Genomic DNA, 20,235 nt, shown 5'->3' with positions numbered 1-20,235 from the left:
CTTAAGAGTAGGTTCCATTTACCATCACCCATTGTCTTCTATCTGTCAACCAGTTTGTAATCCACGCCAACACTTTGGAGCTGATTCCCAAGCTTCTCATTTTGTTGATGAGTCTTCAGTGTGGGACCATATCAAAAGTTTTACTAAAATCCAAGTAAATTATATCGAGTGCTCTTCCCTGATTCAGTTCTCTACTTACCCCATCAAAGAAATCAATTAGATTCGTCTGACAGGACCTTCCCCTGGTGAATCCATGCTGCTTCTGATCGAGCAACCCACCAGATTGCTCGATCCAGTTCACTCGATCCAGTTCACTATCCTTTCAGCAGAGTCTCCATTAATTTTCCCACCACCGAGGTGATGCTAACTGGCCTGTAGTTTCCAGCTTCTTCTCTGCTCCCACTCTTGTGAAGCAGGACCACCACCGCTCTTCTCCAGTCACTAGGCACTACACCCTTTTCCAAAGATCTAATGAACAGTTCACACAGTAGACCCGCCAGCACATCTCTGAGTTCCCTCAGTATTCTGGGTTGAACCTCTTCATGCCCCATGGCTTTGTCCACTTTCAGTTTTCTTAGCTCTTCCATAAATGGAGTTTTGTCTACTCCAACCCCTTCTATAGTCTTGATTACAAGTGATGGTCCTTCTTCAGGGTCTTCTTTTGTGAACACTGAACAGAAGTATTTGTTTAATATTTCTGCTAATTCCTCATCTCTCTCCACCCAGTGATCCTTATCCCCTTTCAGTTTCACTATACCACTATGTACCTTTCTCTTTTCTCTGATATATCTAGCACCTACCTCTGGAACTCCCTCCCCCCTTCCCTCCGAATAGAAACATCACTTAACAAATTCAAAAAAGGAGTCAAAACATGGCTCTTCAAGCAGGCATACCCCGACTCAACCAATACGTAGACTTCTCCTAAATGGACCTTTCTAAATGGACCTTTCTAAGAATCTCCACTACCTGCCCTCCCCACCTCCTTCCCCCACTCCCGTGCCCCTCCCCCCCTTGCTCTTCTCCTTTTCCATCTGTGTCCCTACCCTCCCCCCCTGGAACTTTGCTGCACTTCATAACCCCTATACCACTTTCTCATTGTTAAAGATAAAGTTTTCTTAGTTTGTACAAAGTTTCTCTTTCTTTCTTTCTACCTTTTTCCTCCATAGCTTTTTAGTTCTTTTATGTTATTATATATAATCTCAGAATGTTTTTACGATGCTTATATCTTACACCATTTGCGTTTAACTATGACATGTTATTCTGTTCATTGTATTTTCCTCCTTTCAGTTCAATGTAAGCCGGTATGATGTGCCTCACGAATGTCGGCAAAGAAAAGTCTATAAATAAATAAAATAAATAAATATATCTGAAAAATGTTTTGTCACCTCGCTTTATCTCCTTGGCAATCCTTTCCTCTGCCTGACTTTTGCTTTTTTGATTACTTTTTTCATCTCCCTCAGGTTCACCAGATAATCCTCCCTGTGTTCCACTCTTTGGGATTCTTTATATTTCTTAAAAGCTGGTTTTTTTTTTGCTTTTATTAAATCAGCCACCTCCTTTGTGAACCAGATTGGATTCTTATTTCTTTTACTTTTGTTTACTTTTCTAACATACAAATTTGTTGCTTTTGTAATTGCTCCTTTTAGTTTGGCCCACTGTTGTTCGACTTCTCCCATTTTCTCCCAGTCTTCAAGTTCTGCCTCCAGATATTTCCCCATTTCGACAAAGTCTGTTTTTTTGAAATTCAAAACTCGGGTCTTTGTGACACTTCTCCGGATCCTATTTGCAATATCAAACCATACTGTTTGATGATCACTAGTGCTGAGGTGGGCACCCACCCGGACATTGGAGACATTATCCCTGTTAGTAGGCACTAGGTCAAGTAAAACTCCCTCTCTGGTGGGTTCCATTACCATTTGTTTGAAGAGAGCCCCTTTCAGGGCATCCACTATCTCTCTACTTCTGTTAGATTCTGCAGATTAAAATCACCAACAATCAACACTTCCCCCTTCTTTCCCACCTTTATAATGTCTTTGATCAGATCTCTGTCTAGTTCTTCCGTTTGAGTTGGAGGCCTGTAAACCACTCCAGTAAAGATGGATGTACCGTCATCTTTTTTTAGGATGGCCCATAATGCCTCTTCTCTACCCCACTTTCCTTGCAGTTCAGTTGCTTGGATATTATTTTTGACATAAAGCGCTACTCCTCCCCCTTTTTTGTCCTTTCTGTCATTCCTTAACAAGTTATAGCCTGGTATGGCCGTATCCCAGTCCTATGCATACAGCTCAAAGCAATTTACAATCATCATCATAAAATCATTCAAAATGTTCATAGAATTGTAAAATGTAAATTATAAAATGACTTCATAAAATATAGTTTATACCTATAAATGTCCATATATCCTGGCCTGTCACATAAATCCCTCTAAGAGATCACTATTCCCAATAAGGGCTCTTATTCTCTTATGAACTCGCATTTTCCACTACCACTTGGCAGCCCTTTTATATGTTTCATCTACATTCTTTTTCCCTCTGGTGCTCAGTGTTTAATTCTGGTAATCTATCCCCATTTCCTGACCCTAACATTTTGCCACATATCTCATGTAAAGGATTACGGTCACCCTTGTGCTATCAAAACCTACTGAAAGCAATCTGGATAAACCTGTCTAAACAGCCATGCTTTTGTGTGCTTTCTGAACTGTAAGCAGTCTTTTTGTTGTTGCAGCTCGTCCAGTAGACTATTCTGCATTTTCAGTGCTGTGAAGGAGAAAACTCTTCATTCCATTTTCCCCTAAATGAGTATCTGATATATCCAGAATTTTCAATAGTTCTTTTTGTACATCTCCCTCTGCATCCTTCCTCAGGAATTCCATTCATCGGGCAACCTGCTCTTACCTGTGTCCTTCTTGTTGCAAGTGTGGACCTTGGACAGAGGTGAGGTTAGCACTACCCACGGGGAGGAGCCCTGCAGGTCCTCACTGTTGACAGGCAGAGCTGGTTGGAGCAGAAGCCTAACAGGAACTTCACTAATACCAGCCCATATTTCCCGCAGCTTGAGCCTTTGGGTGCCGGGACCATTTGGACAGGCGCAGGCCTCTGGATGATAGATGATTGTAGTGGAAGTAGAAGGCCAATGAGAAGAAGACAAATCAGTTTGGGCAGGGGTCGAGGCAAGCAGTAGACAGCAGAAACGAAGACTAACTGAGGTCAGGGCAGGCAGCAATCCAGTGAAGTTTAGGAGGTCCGAGGTTAGCCAAGACTCCAATACCGAAGAAGAAGCCTGGGTCCAAGCCGAGGTGCAAAAAGTCAAAGAGACCATCCGAAGGAAGACAAGATGGGGCAGCAGGGAGAAGACAAACAGGGAATCACCAGACAAGGAGGCAGAACCAACTAGGACACAGGAACAGGAACCAAGGATCAGGAGCCAAAGACAGGGTGCAGGAACAGCATGGCAAACAGCTACTCAATGGAGTTCGACCTATTGCCGAGGTGTCTGATGCTGGACAGAGCAGACCTTAAGTAGGAAAGGCTGGGGAGGATATGAAATCATCAGGGCTGTCGGAAGCCTAAATGAGAGCTCCTCAGTCCTCCGAGTAAATCTTATTATTAGCTTTGGCATCCACTAATATCTTTATCCCAAAAACTGATAGCTTTCTCAGAGACAGTTCATTGATGTCTTTGAAATGAAAATTGGTTGATTTTTGCAAATTTTCATACCAAAAACAAGATGGTGATCATGAGGCCTCAGTGGAGAAGATGGCGACGGATGATGGCTCAGATACAGTGGTAGACCCTGTTGATGATCCTCCCTTTCAAGATTCTGAAATGCCGACTCGAGCAGAATTTCATAGCTGGTTCTGCGATTTACAGGAGGACATTAAAAATTATAAGCAAGAATTGCTGGAATTGATGGGGGACATGAAGGAAGAAATTTATGAGATGGGCCGGTGCCTTTTTGATTTAGAATCTAACAGCAATTCACAAGCTGAAGAGATTCACGGCCTACAAGTGGAATATAACATGCTTCAATCGGTGTTTACATATATGACCGACTGTTGCGTTCATGCCTATTCTTGCCCTCGCTCCACCCTCTCTACCTTTGTGGCGACTCCCTTCGGCTCAGATGGACAGATGCAGCCACGGCTTCTCCCTGCCTCTTGCTCCCGGTATCCCCGGGCTGGCTTGATGCTACGGATCCGCCATGTTCCTGATGACATAAGGGTGCACGCATGCGCGCTCCAGACTTTGTACCAGCAAGGGCATGAACCTCGGGGGCATCCCCCCGTAATGACATCATCCGTTTTCAATTTAAAAGTTCTTTGTTTGCTAACTACAAGCGATTAGCAAGGAACTCCAACGGGACTTGCTTCGGCAGTCCACACTACTTGCAACTATGTTCCGAGTCAGCAAGGAGAATTCTTCTCCACTGCTCGGCCTTTTCAAACTTACCAGGAGTTCCCGCTCCTCGGGGGCTCCGCTCTCTCTATTCTTGATTTCAGATTGTTGGACGGGATCTGGTATTTGCTCCTCGAGGGCCTACGTTCCCGAAGACTCAGAAGACTCCTATTGCCTGGAGGCAATCGCAGATGTGAACACAGTGAGTCCTATTACAGACAGGAACCGGTACTCGCTCCACGAGGGCCATTGTTCCTAATCGCTAAGGCTCCCTTCAGTCTAAGCCGTTATTGCAGGTACAGAGATCGTGAGTTACCATTGCAGATAGGAATCAGTACTCGCTTCACGAGGGCCTATGTTCCTAATTCCTTTCTCATACTCTCTTCTTCCTCAGAAGATATCCATTACCTATATCTTATGGATTATTATTACAGATTAACAAATAGGAACCGGTACTCGCTCCACGAGGGCCTACATTCCTAAATCTCTCCTAGCCTCTCTTCTAGTCCAGAAGCCATCCCATACACAGTTATTGTGAGTTCTGTTTCAGACTGCTTACAAGAACCAATACTCGCCTGCGGCTCCTGTTCCTGAATACTGAAGACTCTGTTGCATAAAGAAGACACTACAGAGATCTACAATTGTGAGTGAATCATCTACCATTGGTTATGCCCAGCATACCCTGTCTACTCACTACCTATGGTCTCTCCTTACAGCTCAGCAACTCAGAGATCGTTGTTCCAGTATCAGAGGGACTTCAGCCCTGCTGGGCATATCGACTCATTACTGCCACCTCTGGTGGTTCTACTTCCAGTCTAATAAAGAACTATCTGTGTTTGTCTCAATACTCCAGCCTAGCCGGTGGTCCCTCTCAGGATCTCCACTTGAGGGCGCTGTCATCTGCCATCGGCCCAGGGATTCACTATTTCTACTAAGTGTTATTCCTACACTAATAAGAGCAGTATCATCATCTACCACTCTGTGGGAGCCAACCCACATCAGACCATCACTCCTCTCTCTGCGGAAGCTGATCCATATCAGATAGCTTTCTCCCCGTGGGAATCATACAGGTTGCTGGTTCATCTTTCTACAGGAACAAAGCATAACAGTTGCTACTCCTTCCCTCTGGAAGAGCAGAGCACTAACAGATTGCTACTCCTTAGCAAGATCCGTAACAGAGTGCTACTTCGCCCCCTGGCGGGGTGATCGCTTATAGATTGTTAACTCCTCCTTCAATGGGAGCATCCAGCATCCAGATTCATAACAGATTACTAACTCCTCCCCTCTGGGGGAGCAGATCTATAACAGATTGCTAACTCCTCCCCTCTGGGGAGCTGGTCTCTAACAGATTGCTAACTCCTCCTCTCTGGGGAGCTGGTCTCTAATACCAATAAACTAGAGGATCTAGAAAATAGATCTCGCCAGTCTAACTTGCAGTTTAGAGTCAGAATTTGCTGACTTCATCACTCTCACTGGATTGCCATGAGCCTTCGCAGCCAGTCATTGAAAGAGCTCGCCGCGCCCATGGTCAAAAATCTGCAAATAGACTGCGGGAGATAATTGCATGTTTTCACAGCTATGCTATAAAAGATAAAATCTTTACTATGGCCAGGAAGCATCCACTTGACAGTGGGAAGGACATGCTATATCGATCTATACTGATCTTTCTCCAATAATTCTCTGGAGGTGACAAGAAATGCAATCTGATACTGACCTTCTCCATAGAGAAAATCTTCAATATCACTGGCTTCATCCATTTGGACTTGGATTCTCTATAAATGGAAGATCTCATCGGGCACACTCTTCCAAGGAGGTGATAGCGATCCTGATTGAAGTGGGCTTTAAAATCACCGGAAGTGTGCAATGGCCTCAGGTCACGACCCACCAAAAGGAAGATGTTCCGTGCTGGCAAAGGGTCAGTAAGGGAGGCCATTGACTCTGCAGGAACTCTGAAGGATCCCCTCCGGCACAAGATAATGCAAGAAACTGCCGTTTATAATTGGTTTTCTTTTTGATTCCTGTTGCGGTGACAGTTCACTGCACTATTGTTGGGCTAACTATTGTTATTTCATGTGATATGCCATTTCATGCTTTCACATTTGCCAATAATATTCTGTATGTATAACATATTTTGCTAGTAAGTACTGTAATTACTCGGGGACTGGGAGCCCGACAGTTTTGGTGAGCAGTCTTCCAATGCTCCATGGTTCTACAAGCTTGTCTTAGTAGATCCGGTTGGGAAGGGGGGGAGTGTATAGTGGGTTGGGTTATAGCCTACTTAGTCTATAAAGTTTATTTTTATGGTTGCTTCATTATTAATATTCGATATAGAGATAACATTAATGGATTAGTTTATACTTCTAGGTGTGGAAAAATATGGCTACTTCCCCTGAAACAGGCTATTCTCCCAGTATATCAAAGATTTTATATGTTGCTTACTTTCACTTACCCTTTTACTGAATGATGAACATTAAAATATTCTCTTTGAATGTCAAAGGGCTAAATACCTATCGTAAAAGACATTTATTATTTTCAGACCTAAACTGATCACAGGTCTCAATTTCAGTGTTACAAGAGACCCATCTCAAAAGCAGATACGAGCATCTCATGTGCTCTGATATATACATCTCTCATTATTGGGCTGCATGCTCTAAAGAGGCAAAATACACTGGGGTAGGTATTCTTATTAGGAAGGATCTTATGAACTTCTTTTTCGTTACAAGGATCTTAATGGTAGATTTCTTATATTGGTGATCCTGGTAGGAGGAGAGAAATATATGCTTGTAAATCTTTATGCACTTAATACGAGACAGGGCATGTTTTTCTCTGCTTTGGAGGAAATTCTTAGTGCACGCTCAGAAGGCCATTTGCTGATTGGGAGGGGACGGGGATTTTAATATCACAATCAATCCTACTATAGATAATTCTCAGGGTTCTGGATCTGTTTCCTCAAATGACTGAACTCTGTTTAAAAGGTTTATGTCCCAGAGAGAAGTTTTGGATATATGGAGATCTCGCTACCCTAGATCTTGAAACTATACTTACTTCTCCAGTTCCCATAACTCTTACTCCAGGATCAATTTATTGCTTGTTGATAAAGGTTTAGTTAACAGAGTTTTATAGGTGGATATTGATCCTGTCACCTGGTATGATCACACTCCCACCTGGTTATCCCTGAATTTTTTTTTAACTATAAGAACATAAGAACATAAGAAATTGCCATGCTGGGTCAGACCAAGGGTCCATCAAGCCCAGCATCCTGTTTCCAACAGAGGCCAAAACCAGGCCACAAGAACCTGGCAATTACCCAAACACTAAGAAGATCCCATGCTACTGATGCAATTAATAGCAGTGGCTATTCCCTAAGTAAAATTGATTAATAGCCATTAATGGACTTCTCCTCCAAGAACTTATCCAAACCTTTTTTGAACCCAGCTACACTAACTGCACTAACCACATCCCCTGGCAACAAATTCAGAGCTTTATTGTGCGTTGAGTGAAAAAGAATTTTCTCCGATTAGTCTTAAATGTGCTACTTGCTAACTTCATGGAATGCCCCCTAGTCCTTCTATTAGTCGAAAGTGAAAATAACCGAGTCACATCTACTCGTTCAAGACCTCTCATGATCTTAAAGACCTCTATCATATCCCCCCTCAGCCGTCTCTTCTCCAAGCTGAACAGCCCTAACCTCTTCAGCCTTTCCTCATAGGGAAGTTGTTCCATCCCCTTTATCATTTTGGTTGCCCTTCTCTGTACCTTCTCCATCGCAACTATATCTTTTTTGAGATGCGGCGACCAGAATTGTACACAGTATTCAAGGTGTGGTCTCACCATGGAGCGATATAGAGGCATTATGACATTTTCCGTTCTATTAACCATTCCCTTCCTAATAATTCCTAACATTCTATTTGCTTTTTTGACTGCTGCAGCACACTGAGCTGACGATTTTAAAGTATTATCCACTATGATGCCTAGATCTTTTTCCTGGGTGGTAGCTCCTAATATGGAACCTAACATCGTGTAACTACAGCAACGGTTATTTTTCCCTATATGCAACACCTTGCACTTGTCCACATTAAATTTCATCTGCCATTTGGATGCCCAATTTTCAAGTCTTGCAAGGTCCTCCTGCAATGTATCACAGTCTGCTTGTGATTTAACTATTCTGAATAATTTTGTATCATCTGCAAATTTGATAACCTCACTTGTCGTATTCCTTTCCAGATCATTTATATATATATTGAAAAGCACCAGTCCAAGTACAGATCCCTGAGGCACTCCACTATTTACCCTTTTCCACTGAGAAAATTGACCATTTAATGCTACTCTCTGTTTCCTGTCTTTTAACCAGCTTGTAATCCACGAAAGGACATCGCCTCCTATCCCATGACTTTTTAGTTTTCTTAGAAGCCTCTCATGAGGAACTTTGTCAAACGCCTTCTGAAAATCCAAATACACGACATCTACCGCTTCACCTTTATCCACATGTTTATTAACCCCTTCAAAAAAAATGAAGCAGATTTGTTAGGCAAGACTTCCCTTGGGTAAATCCATGTTGACTATGTTCCATTAAATCATGTCTTTCTATATGCTTTACAATTTTGTTCTTGAGAATAGTTTCCACTATTTTCCCGGCACTGAAGTCAGGCTCACTGGTCTATAGTTACCCGGATCGCCCCTGGAGCCTTTTTTAAATATTGAGGTTACATTGGCCACCCTCCAGTCTACAGGTACAATGGATGATTTTAATGATAGGTTACAAATTTTAACTAATAGATCAGAAATTTCATTTTTGAGTTCCTTCAGAATCCTAGGATGCATACCATCCGGTCCAGGTGATTTGCTACTCATTAGTTTGTCAATCTGGCCTACTACATCTTCCAGGTTCACAGTGATTTTGATCAGTTCGTCTGACTCATCACCCCTGAAAACCATCTCCGGAACTGGTATCTCCCCAACATCCTCATTAGTAAACACGGAGGCAAAGAATTCATTTAGTCTTTCTGCAATGGCCTTATCTTCCTAAGAGCCCCTTTAACCCCTCTGTCATCTAATGGTCCAACCGACTCCCTCACAGGTTTCTTGCTTTGGATATATTTAAAAAAGTTTTTATTATGAGTTTTTGCCTCTATGGCCAGTTTCATTTCAAATTCTCTCTTCGCCTGTCTTATCAATGTTTTACACTTAGCTTGACAATGCTTATGTTTTATCCTATTTTCTTCAGATGGATCCTTCTTCCAATTTTTGAAGGATTTTTTTTTGGCTAAAATAGCCTCTTTCACCTCACCTTTTAACCATGACGGTAATCGTTTTGCCTTCCTTCCACCTTTCTTAATGCGCGGAATACATATGGACTGCGCCTCTAGGATTGTATTTTTAAACAATGTCCATGCCTGTTGAACACTTTTAACCTTTGCAGCTGCACCTTTCAGTTTTTTTCTAACTATTTTTCTCATTTTATCAAAGTTTCCCTTTTTAAAATTTAGTGTTAGAGCTGCAGATTTACTTATTGTCCCCCTTCCAGTTATTAGTTTAAATGTGATCATGTTATGATCACTGTTGCCAAGTGGCCCCACCACCATTACCTCGCTCACCAAATCATGCGTTCCACTAAGAATTACATCTAAAATAGCTCCCTCTCTTGTTGGTTCCTGAACCAATTGCTCCATGAAGCAATCATTTATTACATCCAGGAACTTTGGGCGGATTTTAAAAGCCCTGCTCGCGTAAATCCGCCCAGATTTATGCGAGCAGGGCCTTGCGCACCGGCGCGCCTATTTTCCATAGGCCGCCGGCGTGCGCAGAACCCCGGGACGCGCCTAGGTCCCGGGTTTTTCGGAAGGGGGCGTGTCGGGGCGTGTCGGGGGCGGGACCCAATGACGCGGCGTTTCGGGGGCGTGCTGTTTCGGGGGCGGGACCGGGGGCATGGCACCGGCCCGGGGGCGTGGTCCAGGCCTTCGGACCAGCCCCTGGGTCGGAGCACGGCGCGCTAGCACTCCGCTGGCGCTCTTAGTTTTACGTCTGCTTCTTGCAGGCGTAAATCTACGGACAAAGGTAAGGGGGGGGTTTAGATAGGGCCGGGGGGGGTGGGTTAGGTAGAGGAAGGGAAGGTGAGGGGAGGGCGAAAGAGAGTTCCTTCCGAGGCCGCTCCGATTTCGGAGCGGCCTCAGAGGGAACGGTGACAGGCTGCGCGGCTCGGCGCGCGCCGGCTGCCCAAAATCGGCAGCCTTGCGCACGCCGATCCAGGATTTTAGAAGATACGCGCGGCTACGCGCGTATCTTCTAAAATCCAGCGTACTTTTGTTTGCGCCTGGTGCGCAAACAAAAGTACGCGAACGCGCTTTTTTTGAAAATCTACCCCTATATGTCTCTAGCAAGTCCTGATGTTACATTTACCCAGTCAATATTGGGGTAATTGAAATCTCCCATTATTATTGCACTGCCAAATTGGTTTGCTTCCCTGATTTCTCTTAGCATTTCATCATCTGTCTGACCATTTTGTCCAGGTGGACGGTAGTATACTCCTATCACTATACTCTTACCCAACACACATGGGATTTCTACCCATATAGATTCTACTGAGCATTTAGTCTCTTGTATGAGCTTAATCCTGTTGGACTCTATACCCTCCCGGACATAAGTGCCACACCCCACCAAGTTGATCCTCCCTATCATTGCGATATAATTTGTACCCTGATATAGCACTGTCCCATTGGTTATCCTCCTTCCACCAAGTCTCTGTGATGCCAATTATGTCAATCTCATCATTTGCTGCTATACACTCTAACTCTCCCATCTTACTACTTAGACTTCTGGCATTGGCATACAGACATTTCAAAGTGTGTTTTTTTTGCTTGTTTTAACAACCTGCTTTTCAGTTGTTTGGGATAATTCGGAAATCATTAGCGTTGGTGATTTTTTTACATATAGGTATATGAACTTTGTTTGCATTTAATGGAACCTCTCTGTTGGGATGCCCTAACTCTCCTGTTTCATTAGTATCCTTCAAGGATACATTTCTCCGAACCATGCACTGCTGAGTGACTGTCGGCTTTCCCCCTTGTTCTAGTTTAAAAGCTGCTCTATCTCCTTTTTGAAAGTTAGTGCCAGCAGCTTGGTTCCACTCTGGTTAAGGTGGAGCCCATCCTTTCGGAAAAGTCTCCCCTTTCCTATGATAAGGGGCAACTTTTTTGGAGACTTAATGACAGTTTATTGAAGAACAAGGACTTTGTTGCACAATTACAGAAATTGAGGATTATTTGAGCATCAGTGATACAAATGATATGTCTCCAGTCGTATTAAGGGACTGCCTGAAAGTGGTAATTCAGGGGAAATTAATTGCTAGAGGCTCTTATATTAAAAAACAAAAGGAAAAAGATAGATTAGCTTTATTGGAACAAACAGCTTACTGGGAACATACCCATAAACAAACATCTTCCAAATCAAGCCTTAGCCAGTTGGAGACTTGCAGAAATAAGTTGGCAGGTCTGGATGTGGCCTTAGTAGCACATCACCTCGATCTCATAAGACAAACATATTTTGAAGGAGGTAATAAAGCTGGCAAATTGCTAGCTAATAAATTAAAGGCAAAAAATGTACAGAATAATGTGGTTAAAATTAAAGATGAAAAAGGCACCATATTGACTCCAACTTGGACACAAGAAAGCGTTTTTTGCATTTTTATTTGGATTTATATAGTGTGGATACCAATTTAAAATACAGGAAGTAGAGCGATTTTTAGATGGAATCTCTACTCCTGTTTTGTCTGATATGCAGCAAATTAATTTGGACCAAGAAATATCTCAAGTGGAGGTCTCTACAGTGATTAAACAGTTAAAACATGGTAAATCACCAGGATTGGATGGGTTCACAGCCCACTTTTTATCAGACATTTCCAATTTTCTTATTCCTCCTTTGACGAAAATGTATAATTCATTACGTGGAGGCTATTCCTTTTACATGACTCCAATATGGCTGGCATTACTATATTAGCCAAGCCAGGTCACGACCAAATGGTTTGAGGGTCCTAGCATCCAATTTCACTTATTAACATTGATTTGAAGTTATTCGCTAAAATTCTAACTAATAGATTAAATGGCTTTATAGCCAATATCATACATCCCGACCAAGCCAGCTTTATCCCCAGGCGGATGGCCTCTGATAACGTCCGTAAAATAGTGGACTTTATATGGTGGGCCTGACGACAGAAATTTCCTTTTTTGCTTCTCACAGTGGATGCAGAAAAGGCATTCCACTTGGTACATTGGCCTTTTTTTGTTCAAAGTCTTATAGAAAATGCAATTTGGGTCTTTTTTTTATTACCTGGATTGGTACATTATACGATACCCCAAAGGCTCGCATAAAGGTCAATAGAGGCTACTCGGCTGCTTTTTCAGTTTGTAGGGGTACTACAGGGATGCCCATTGTCTCCTCTTCTTTTTGCTTTATTTTTAGAATCCTTCGCACTCCGAATCAGGGGCAACCCTCTGATAGATGGAATACGGATAGGAGAATTTTCATCCAAAATATCTCTATTCACTGATGATATTTTATTTACCCTGATGAATCCTTATACATCTTTGAAGGAAGTGGTGGAAGAAATGTCTCAATTCAGCTCTGTATCGGGATTTAAAATCAACTGGGATAAGTTGTAAATATTAAATATTTCAGTGCCTACTTATGAGATAGATTTACTTAAGACGGCCTTCCCATTTAAATGGGCTACTCAAAAACTAAAGTATTTAGGGGTATAAATAGGCGTCACTAGAGATTTATTCCAGTTGAATTACCCTCTGTTGCTAGCTCGCATGTATAAAGAGATGGAGTAATGGGATTGATACCATATATCCTAGTTAGGCAGGATTGCTATAGCAAAAATGAACCTACTACCTAGAATTAGCTATCTTTTCCAGATGTCACACTTAGAAGTTCCACATGCATTACTGATATGATGGCAAAGGCACATATTGCAGTTCATTTGAATGGGGAAGTTCCCAAGGATCTCTAAAAGAGTCCTTTTCGAATCTAAATTGCAGGGAGGACTCGGAGTCCCCAATTTGCTCTGGTATCATGCAGCCTCCCAACTCAGGGCGATTGTTGATTGGCATAAGATGGGTGTTCGGAAACCATGGATATTGTTGGAACAAGCAATCATTGGTGAGATGCCTCTCTCAGACATGCTATGACAACCTAATAAATCCTGGACATTAATACAAGATATGCTGAGCTCATTGTCCCATACTTTGCATGTTTGGGCAACATGGAGGACAACATTGACTGGTAAAAGGGATTATTACTATAGTACTTCATTGTTCATTAATAATTTGTTCACCCTGGGTCTAGTAGTCACAGCCTTTTCTCTCTGGAAAGCACAGGATATTTTTTAATGGGAACATATATGGGGCTCCAACTGTCTTCTAGATTTTTCAGATATTCAACTCAATTTTCACCTACCAGATGCTGAGGTATTCTCCTATTTGCAATTGAGGCATTTTATGCTGGGAGCTAGCTTAAAGGCAGACTTGTCGAAAGGAGTCTACTTATTTTAGTCTATGTGTAGACAAACTGACAAATTATGAAAGTCATGTCAAAATATATATGTTGTTAAACCAAGACTCCTTGGCTAAACCCTCACATATTAAAGCCTGGGAACATGACCTTAGGGAGTAACTCTCGGAAGATTATTGGAAAGACATATTCCGAGTCACAGGTAATGAACTAATTTCAGCTAATCTAATAGAAAATCGGTATAAGGTTTTATACCAGTGGTACTTTACACCGATGAGATTGCATAAAATCTTTCCTTCAATGTTGGATAGATATGTTTCTTGAGCAGCCATTTCTTTGTTATTATTTATTAATGGCTAAGAATCGAATGGAAGGGTAAGGGAGGGAGGGACGGGTAAGATTTCTTTAAGAAAAAAGGATTCCACACATGTGGACAATTTCGAATATGCATATGCCTGTCATTTTTGTTAATGTTTGTAGCATACTGTATATGATAGGCACATCCCATTGTTCTTTTAGTATATGTCTTTTTATTAGGGCATACCTCACTATTGGAAGTTGTAAGAAATTTTTATTTCTTTGTGAAATGACTACTTGTTATTATACTAATGTGGTTTCTAATAAAATATACTAATTATTAAAAAAAAAAGTAGGAAAGGCCTGGGACGTCATCTCAGGGCGCCACAGGGGATTTCCAGCTGCGAGCCCTTTAAGAGTGCACCAGCAGAGCGATGGTCCTTGTGCGGCGCATTGGGCCTTTGCAGTGGCCAACTGCGTCTTCGTCCTGTTGGCATCGGGAGTCTGTCTGCGGCCCAGAGGGTGAGATAAGAGCAGCCGGTTGAGGACGGGACCGCGACCGGCCGAACACAACACTTCTCTTCAATCACCAATGCCCATCTCTATAATTTTCACCTTACTGCATGTCACAAGGGTTTTCCTCCAGGGAGAGCAAGGAAAAAATCAGAAGGAGAACAGGGGCAGTCTCTAATCAGTGGTCTAAGGATGGAAACTGAGTCAAGGAAGGTAGCCCACTATGCAAAGCAGCCAGGCGGGGTCTTCGCCTGATACCATGGCCGTTCCTCGTGGGTTGAACCCAAGAGTGCAGGCTGCAGCCAAGATTTGGTGTTTCAGCAAATACCTGAAAGTTTGGGTGAGCCAAGGACATCAAGGGCTGGGAACTAGGAAGGATCAGGAATACAATGTGGATTAAGAATCAGGCATGGATCATAATCCAGCAAAAATTAGGAATCAGGACTAGTCAGGCAAAAATCACCCACCCTGCTAATATAGAGTCATCAAATCTATCTAATTACCTCATCATAATGTTTTTATAAAATGTCTTCTAGCATCTTCTTAATTAATGGGCATCTCAACAGTAACTTCATCATTATTTGTTTGTGCCTATTGTAAACCGTTGTGACGGAAACTACTAAACGACGGTATAGAAAAGACTTAAATAAAAATAAATAAATAAACCTGCTGAAACAGCTTTATGGAAAATAAGATAATTGTTTGAAGATGAATTACACTAGACAGGCTATACCATAATACCGGAGCCATAACTGAAAAAGCTCAACTCCTGATATATTGCAAACTAGCCACCTACCTAGTAAGAGGCACCAACAGCTTATCTTGGGAAGACTGTAAACATCTTTGAGGCACATAGGAGATCTTATCTCTAAAGTATTTGGGCCATGAATCCTATAACACCTTGAATACCAGTATTAAAATCTTAAATTTACACCCTGCCTCTAGGAATAACCAACAGAGCCTTTTCAAAAGAGGGGAGGAGATATGATCCTTCATTCTTAGACTACCCAAGATCCTGGCTGCAGTGTTCTGCACCATCTTTAATCTCTTTACAGCATTTTGCAGCAGTGTAGATTAAATTATAGTATTTCAGTCAGAATATTATCAAAGTCTGTACTACCAAAGTCAGATTAGCAAAAGATAAATACAGACAAATCTGTTAGATCATCTGTAATAACCAAAAGACGACTGTGCAACCACTGGAATTTGTTGATCGAGTGACAGTTCCTGATGCAATCTTATACCCAATTGTGAGCTGAAGTTCAAAATGGAATCTGCACACCATCTATCAAATTCAAAAAATCTGTGTACAGTTTCACCCTCCCTAACCGAAGATCCTGTGATTTATTGATATTTAATTTCACTTCATTTTGCTGTAACCATGTAATCCCAAATTGATCTTAGTTATCTCTTCCAACCCTCCACTTACAATTGGATGAAAGATTGTAATTTGTCTGTATAGCAGTGAAGTGTGGCCTCCTGCTGTCCATAATCCTCCTGCTGTCCATAATCCTATGTTTGTTCATGGTGCAATCCCTTGGGGGCCAATCACAGTGCTTCTTTCATCCAAATCATTTTATCCATGGTTTTTGCATTTTTATTTCAGCATGTCTAATGTGTTCTACAGTAGGGCATCCTATAACAAACAAACATTTTAAACAAGTCCCTGCCCCAAAAAGCTTATGAACATAAGTGGTGCCATGCAGAGGTCCGTGAAGCCCAGTGTCCTGTCTTCAGCCATGGCTAATCTGGGTCACAAATACCTGGCAGGATCCCAGAAGAATAGATCTTTTCCTTACAGTCTTAAGTGGCTACATTCTGATTGACTGAGCCCCTTGCCAAGAAACGCAGTTCTGTTGAGAAATGTTTTATTCTGCAGGCCGAGGAGGGAGTATTCACACCTCTAGTAATGGTGGCATTCTCTGTTTACAGCCAACGAAGTTCATGGTGGGCACAGAACAGGGGATCGTGATCGCCTGCAACCGCAAAGCCAAGACTCCCGCAGAGAAGATTGTCTGTACCTACAGCGGGCACCATGGCCCCATCTACTCTCTGCAGAGGAACCCCTTTTTCTTAAAAAACTTTATCACAGTGGGAGACTGGACCGCCCGCATCTGGTCTGAGGACAGCCGGGAGTCATCCATCATGTGGACCAAGTAGGAGAATTAACATTTTTCCAGTCTTTTAAAAAATTGTTTGTTATTGCATCGTGCTCTTTGCCTTTCAGAGAGAACTGGTGAAGAAAACTACCCATGGGCTTAGCAGCAATCGTCATAGTTTTAAGACTACCCCCTAAAAGTATTGTGGGCAAGTTTTTGGAGGAACTAGATTGTAGTGATGATACAGTTAAGACTGTAAGGAACAGTGCGAATTGTCAGGAAGAAATCTTTCCACAGCTGGCGACCTGGCTACTGCTGGGCTGCATTTTCTCCTTTCACTGGGGTTACTAAAAAATAAAACAACTGTTGGCTGGGTTGGTGACTCAGCAGCCTTACCTGGTGGATTTGGTCATGCAGAGGACCTAGGTTTCATTCCTGGGTCAGGATTTATGCTCCTTGGATTAGCCAGAGCTGGAGATGCTACAGAAGCAGTGGTTTATAGCCTCTGTGTGGAGGGAGGCTGTTATCACACAAGAGGTGACAGCTAGTGGCCATATTTGGGGCCCAAGAATTCAGTTACTGTATTTGCCCAGACAAAATTTACCTGGATAGCAGGGGCAAAATGTAAACTTAGAGGGTTTGTACTATAATCTTCAAAAGTTAGCCCCATAAGTGGTTAAAGCAGCTTTGGATCCAGGACAGGAGTCACAGCTGGGCCCAGGATGGAGGAGGAGATAATGCCTGGAAAGAAAGAAAGAGGAGAGAATACTGGGAGGGAGGTGGGGTGGGGGAAAGAGATAGACAATGCTTGGAGGGAAGAAGATTAAGAGTGAGAGAATGTCGCTTGAGGCAGAAGGGAGAATGCTGGGAGGGAGGGGGAGAGAGAATGCCTGGAGGCAGGGAGGAGAAGGGAGAAAGAGAGAGGAGAGAATGGATGGAGGGAGTAGAAAATGGGGAGAATACCTAGAGGAAATGGGGAGAGAATAGACAGAAGGAGAAAGGATGGGATAATGCCAGGAGGGAAGATGAAAGGGGAGAGAATTTATTTTATTTAAAACATTTGTATGCTGCATTATCCCAAGTCCTAAGCAGTTCCCAGATATACATACATAATAAAAACAAAACATACTCACGGACCAATATCGTAATGTCAAAAGTATCCAATATTGCACAAAATGATATAAAGAAAGCCTAGACCATTCTAAGTGCTTCTGCAAAAAGAAAAGCCTTCAATGGTTTCCTGAAAGTTTTTGCACATGCTTCCTTCCTTAGTAATTCCAGGAGCCTGTGCCAGAAATCAGGGGCCACAGTAGCAAAAGGAAAATTAGTTTCTTACCTGATAATTTTCGTTCCTGTAGTACCAAGGATCAGTCCAGGACACCTGGGTTGTGACTCCGCACCAGTAGATGGAGACAGACTAAAACTTGTGGGCGGAGCCATATATAAGCCCCTGTGCCAGTCACAGCCCCCCAGTCATACGTAATGTCAAAGTAGAAAAAAAATCCAAAAGCCAACATAGCTAACCATAGAAAACTTACTAAGTAAACGAAAATAACTCCAACACCCCTACAGGAAAACAGACTCCCCAACCGGGAGAGCGAACAAAACAAGGGGTCAGCGTATTAAAAACAACAATGAGCGGACTCTCCGTTACTATAGCGCAACACTGTGGGTGGGATCCTGGACCTGATCCTTGGTACTACAGGAACGAAAATATCAGGTAAGAAACTAATTTTCCTTTTCCCTGTACGTACCAGGATCAGTCCAGGACACCTGGGATGTACCAGAGCTAAGTCATCGAGGGTGGGAAGCAGAGAGTCCCGCTCGGAGAACCCTCTCTCAAAACCCCCAGTATCAGTGGCCTGAACATCCAATCGGTAATGTTTAATGAAGGTATGCAACGATTTCCAGGTAGCCGCCCTGCAAATCTCTTGAGGCGACACCTGAGAAGATTCCGCCCAAGACGCAGCATGAGATCTCGTCGAATGAGCTCGAAGACCCACCGGCGGAGATTGAGACTACCGCGCAGAATATACGCGGAACCAATGGCCTCCTTGAGCCAACGGGCGATCGTTGTGCGGGACGCCGCAGAACCTTTCTTCGGACCCGACGTCAACACAAAACAGATGATCTGTCAAACGAAAAGAATTTGAGACCCTCTAGATAGCGAAGAAGAGACCTCCGCACATCTAGTTTTCTCAAGTCCCTCAACTTCGGGTCGGAAGAATCCCCAAACCGCGAAAGCGGGGAAGTTCAATCGATTGATTCAAATGAAAAGGCGATACGACCTTAGCAGGAAAGAGGGAACGGTCCGCAAGGAAACCCCTGAATCAGAAATGCGCAAGAAGGGCTCTCTACAGGACAGAGCCTGCAACTCGGAAACCCGACGAGCGGACGCAATCGCTACCAGGAATACAGTCTTCAACGTGAGATCTTTGAATGTAGAACGCTTCAAAGGCTCAAACGGAGCTGAGCATAGGGCCGAGAGCACCCAGTTGAGGTTCCAAGATGGACAAGGGAGCCGTAAAGGAGGACGGAGGTGCTTCACTCCCCTAAGAAAACGGGAGATATCCGGGTGGAGAGCCAGGGAGACTCCCCGGATTTTACCACGCAAACAACCAAGCGCCGCGACTTGGACCCGAAGGGACTGCACGCTAAACCTTTGGCCAGCCCAGCCTGGAGAAAAGACAAAATATCAGGAATAGAAGCGGAAGTGGGATCCGACCCCGCTCTACGCACCATTCTTCAAAAACTACCCAGACTCTAACATAAGCCAGAGATGTAGACTGCTTCCTGGATCTCAGTAACGTGGCAACTACCGCATCTGAGTAACCTTTGCGCTTCAATCGATTCCTCTCAAAAGCCATGCCGCGAGACAGAAGTGATCCGCATCCTCTAAACAGACGGGACCCTGACGAAGGAGCCCTGGAAACCCCTGTAGACGAAGGGGCGGCGCCACCGACAATTGGATCAGATCCGCAAACCACGGACGGCGCGGCCATTCCCGGCGCCACCATGATCACGTTGGACGGGTGCAATTCTATGCGCCGCAGGATTTGCCGATCATGGGCCACGGTGGGAACACATACAGTAGCACCTCCGCTGGCCAGGGAAGAGCTAACGCGTCGACCCCTTCTGCTCCTCTTTCTCGGCGTCGACTGAAAAATCTTGGAGCTTTTGAGTTGTTCCACGTGGCCATCAGGTCCATGTGGGGCGTTCCCCAAGTCCTGCAAATGAGAAGGAATGCTTCTTCCGCCAGCTCCCACTCTCCCGGATCCAGGTGGTGCCGGCTGAGGAAGTCCGCCTGGACATTGTCGACTCCTGCTATGTGAGACGCAGCGAGATCGCTGAGATGCCGCTCTGCCCAGGCCATCAAGGAACGCGCTTCCTCCGCTACTTGAGGGCTTTTCGTCCCGCCCTGGCGA

The 20,235-nt window shown here is 43.5% G+C and overlaps 1 protein-coding gene across 2 annotated transcripts in view; it reads left to right on the top strand.

Moving 5' to 3' along the window:
- The window catches only part of DNAI2 (dynein axonemal intermediate chain 2), an 83,499-nt gene that overhangs the window by 36,249 nt on the left and 27,015 nt on the right, over positions 1-20,235 (top strand). For both annotated transcript variants that reach the window (XM_029599245.1, XM_029599244.1), the window contains exon 10: positions 16,644-16,867. In XM_029599245.1, the coding sequence (XP_029455105.1) occupies positions 16,644-16,867 (224 nt within the window). The remainder of the gene's footprint in view (positions 1-16,643; positions 16,868-20,235) is intronic.

Source organism: Rhinatrema bivittatum, chromosome 4 (assembly GCF_901001135.1).
Source record: "Rhinatrema bivittatum chromosome 4, aRhiBiv1.1, whole genome shotgun sequence".
NCBI classification, from domain to species: domain Eukaryota; kingdom Metazoa; phylum Chordata; class Amphibia; order Gymnophiona; family Rhinatrematidae; genus Rhinatrema; species Rhinatrema bivittatum.
The sequence above is the reverse complement of the archived record's forward strand: the minus strand, read 5'-3'. Positions and strand labels throughout refer to the sequence as shown.